General features: G+C 55.0%; 1 protein-coding gene across 1 annotated transcript in view; it reads right to left on the reverse strand.

Annotated features, from left to right (window-relative positions):
• Nucleotides 1-3759, reverse strand: part of Cblc (Cbl proto-oncogene C, E3 ubiquitin protein ligase) — a 13847-nt gene that overhangs the window by 7500 nt on the left and 2588 nt on the right. Inside the window, exons 2-6 of the mRNA XM_013032598.1 lie at nt 2281-2427; nt 2032-2188; nt 1692-1813; nt 1423-1560; nt 1254-1323 (exon numbers count right to left, since the gene is read on the reverse strand). Of these exons, the coding sequence (XP_012888052.1) occupies nt 1254-1323; nt 1423-1560; nt 1692-1813; nt 2032-2188; nt 2281-2427 (634 nt within the window). The remainder of the gene's footprint in view (nt 1-1253; nt 1324-1422; nt 1561-1691; nt 1814-2031; nt 2189-2280; nt 2428-3759) is intronic.

The following is a 3759-nucleotide window of genomic DNA, read 5'->3' on the forward strand; positions in this document are numbered from 1 at the left end:
AAAAAAAAAGAAAGAAAAAAGAAAAAGAAGTAATTAAGAGAAGGGGTGGAGGAGAATTCAGTAAAAAATTCAATGTAGGGGCTGGGTTCGAATTCTCAATACTACATAAACAAAAAAAAGCCAGAGTGGCTCTGTGTCTCACGTGGTAGTGCTAGCCTCGAGCAAAAGAAGCTCAGGGACAGTGCTCAGGCCCTGAGTTCAAGCTCCAGGACTGGCAAAAAAAAAAAAAATCAATGTACACATTTTTATTTTTTTGCCAGTCCTGGGGCTTGAACTCAAGACCTGAGCTCTGTCCCTGAGCCTCTTTGTACTCAAGACTAGCACTCTACCACTTGAGCAGAATGCCACTTACAGCTATTTCTGAATAGTTTATTGGAGATAAGAGACTCATATAGACTTTCCTGCCTGGCCTGGCATTGAACCCTGATCTTCAGATCTCAGTCTCTCTCTCTCTCTTTTTTTTTTTTTTGCCAGTCATGGGGCCTGAGCTCTGGGCCTGGGTGCTGTCCCTCAGCTCTTCAGCTCAAGGCTAGCACTCTACTACTTGAACCACAGTGCTACTTCCGGCTTATTCTGCTTATGTGGTGCTGAGGAATCAAACCCAGAGCCTCATGCATGCAAGGCAAGCACTCTACCACTGAGCCACCTTCCCAGCCCCAGATCTCAGTCTCTTGAGTAGTTAAGATTACAAGCGTGAGCCACTGGTGCCTGGCAAAATTCAATATATATTCTACATTCAATGCAAGGGAAGGAATGTTGAAAGGGATGACGTTGTTCAAGATGCATTGTACACTGGGCGCCACTGGCTCACACCAGTAATTCTAGCTACTCACGAGGCTGAGAACTGAGGATCAGGGTTCAAAGCCAGCCTGGGCGGCAAAGTCTGTGAAACTCTTATCTCCAATTAATCACTCAGAAAACCGGAAGTGGTTGTGTGGCTCAAGTGGTAGAGGGCTGGCCTTGAGCTGAAAAGCTGAGGACAGCGCCCAGGCCCAGAGTTCAAGCCCCACGACCAACAACAACAAAAAAACAAACCCAAAAAACAAAAACAGAGGCACTGTACTCAAAAATTGCCTTGTCGAATGGCAACTCCTTTGTACAACTACTAAAGATAACTAAAAGTTGTGACCAAAGGAACAATAGCTCAGGATCTAATACCTTCCCTAGATGTGGTTTCAGAGAACAAAAGGCTTCGATGAGCACTGATAATCCAGTTTATCTGTCCACCTGTCCACCTGTCCACCTGACCTCACACGGCCCCTTGTGGATGGAGCTCGGTGACACTCCAGATGCTTGACTGCCACCTGCTGTGTGGCGGCGGTACTGCAGCCCGGGGGGCCAACCTGGGCCCCTATTGATTTGGACAGAAACTTTCCAGGTGGATTTTGCCTCCACCTTCTACCTGCCGGGATGGGGACTCACAGGCCGTCCTTCTGTCCCTCCAGGAGCACCTGGAACAGGGGTTTGTTGGAGGGGATGATCTGCAGAATGCTGCCACCCGAGCTCACGTAGCCGATGGCCCACTGTCCCAGGCGGGTGCAGCTAGGCCTGAAGATGTAGCTGGAGGGGCCAGAGAGGGGTGAAGGGATGCCGAGTGGTCTCCACCGTCCTTACTGGGAAATGCCAGCTCCCTCCAGCCGCCCCCCCCCTTCCTCTGCACCCCTCAGCCCCCCCCCTCCCCACGCACCTACCTGCCCGGCTTGTCCCTGCAGGACTGCAAGCGGGCCTGGACCTCGTCGTATGTGAGGAAGGCCATGTAGCCCGGATGGTTGACGGCCAGGAGTTGCCAGTTCTTCAGCAGCGTGGGCCAGGGCTGCGAGGGGCGTGGCCTGGTCACAGGGGGCGGAGCAAGGAGGCAGCCACGCCCCTCGCGTAGCTGGGGCTAACCTCCAGCCCTAGCCTACACCCCTGTGGGGCTGGCTGGGCACAGTAATCTTTCCAAGGGAGAGACCCACGACCCTGCTTTCCCCAGACCCAAGAGTCCGGGCCTCAGCCTCCTTCCTCAGACCCCCCAGGCCCCAGGACCCTGACCTGGAAGAGCCTGGTGAAGATGTCGAACTCAAAGATGGACACGTGGCCACTGCACGTGAGGTCCATGGTAGAGCGCAAGGCCTGGGCGGTGGGCCCGGCCTCCACAGGGTGGCAGGTGTCCAGCAGCGACTGGAACTCAGCCCAGGGCACCACGCACCTGGGTGGGGAAGGGAAGGGGGCTGAGGATGGGTGGCCTGTAGGAAGAGGCCTTCTGTTTCAGGAGTCCCTAGACAGGGGGTGATCACTCACCGGGCTCCACAGCAGCTCCTCCAGAAGGTGTGTGCGGGGGCCTTGGTCAGCTGGTACAGGTGGCCGTGGTATTTTCCCCCAGGGAAGAGTGTGCCCAGCTCTGCATGCATGTGGCTGAAGATGAGGGCCAGCTTGGCCAGCTGCCTCCTGAAGACATGAGCTCTGAGGACCCAGCTGGCCTGGGGCTCCCAGTCACATCTCTGTCTAGGAATCTCCACAAGGTTAAACCCCCAGACTCTTGTGTAATATATGAGTGCATTGTAAGAGTTCATTCCTAAAACCAGGTGCGGTGATACATGCCTGTAATCCCAGCACTCAGGAAGTCGAGACAGGAGAATCTAGAGTTGCAGGCTAGCCTGAACTACACAGTAAGACCTTGTCTCAAAAACAAGCCAGGCACCAGTGGCTCATGTCTGTCATCTTAGCTACTCAGGAGGCTGAGATCTTAGGATCTTGGTTCAAAGCCAGCCTGGGCAAGAAAGTCTGTGAGACTCTTATCTCCAATAAACCACTAGAAAACTGGAAGTGGCACTATGGCTCAAGTGGTAGAGCGCTCACCTTGAGCTGAAGAGCTGAGAGACAGCGCCCAGGCCCACAGTACAAGCCCCATGACTGAACAACAAAAAGTGACAGGCAGGCTGGGCGCTGGTGGCTCACGCCTGTAATCCTAGCTACTCAGGAGCTGAGATCTGAGGATTGCAGTTCAAAGCCAGCTGGGGCAGGAAAGGCCTTAGTACTTTCTTCTCCAATAAACCACCAGCAGGGACTGGGAAGGTGGCTCAGTGGTAGAGCGCTTGCCTTGCATGCATGAGGTCCTGGGGTCCATCCCTGAGCACCACATAAGCAGAAATAGCCAGAAGTGGCGCTGTGGCTCAAGTGGTAAAGCGCTCGCCTTGAGCTGAAGAGCTGAGGGACAGCGCCCAGGCCCAGAGTTCAAGCCCCACGACCAAAACAAAACAACAAAAAAATGACATGCAGGCCGGTCACCTGGGCTCAGGTGTTTCTAAGCAGCCACTGCTTAGAAAGGGGCGTGGCTCCTGCAGACTGAGGTGCAGACCTGCTTCTGGACTCTAGGTGCCCTTCCCTCCCCCACATTTCAGACTGGCAGAGTCCAAAGTCCCTGACACCTGAGTTCAACGGGAGCCCAGGGCTGGGCTGCTTTTCCATCCGGAAGCCTGTGCCCCCCACATTCACAGCATCTAAGGAACAGTGGGCATCTGGATCCCCATTGTGAAGAGACCCAGAAATAAGAGCAACGAGACACTGAGGGTTTCAAGGACGGAAAAATCTAGCTAGCTCAGTTTTCCTGGGTCCTAGGGAGGAGGCTGGGCTGTGGAGGATCCCAGGGAGGAGGCTGGGCTGTGGGGTCCCAGGGACGAGGCCGTGGGGGCCTGGGGCGTAGGCTGTGGGGGCCCGGGGTGGAGGCCGTGAGGTCCCGGGGTGGAGGCCGTGAGGTCCCAGGCGGAGGCCGCGTGGCGC

Source organism: Dipodomys ordii, unplaced genomic scaffold (genome assembly GCF_000151885.1).
Source record: "Dipodomys ordii isolate 6190 unplaced genomic scaffold, Dord_2.0 Scaffold156, whole genome shotgun sequence".
NCBI lineage: Eukaryota > Metazoa > Chordata > Mammalia > Rodentia > Heteromyidae > Dipodomys > Dipodomys ordii.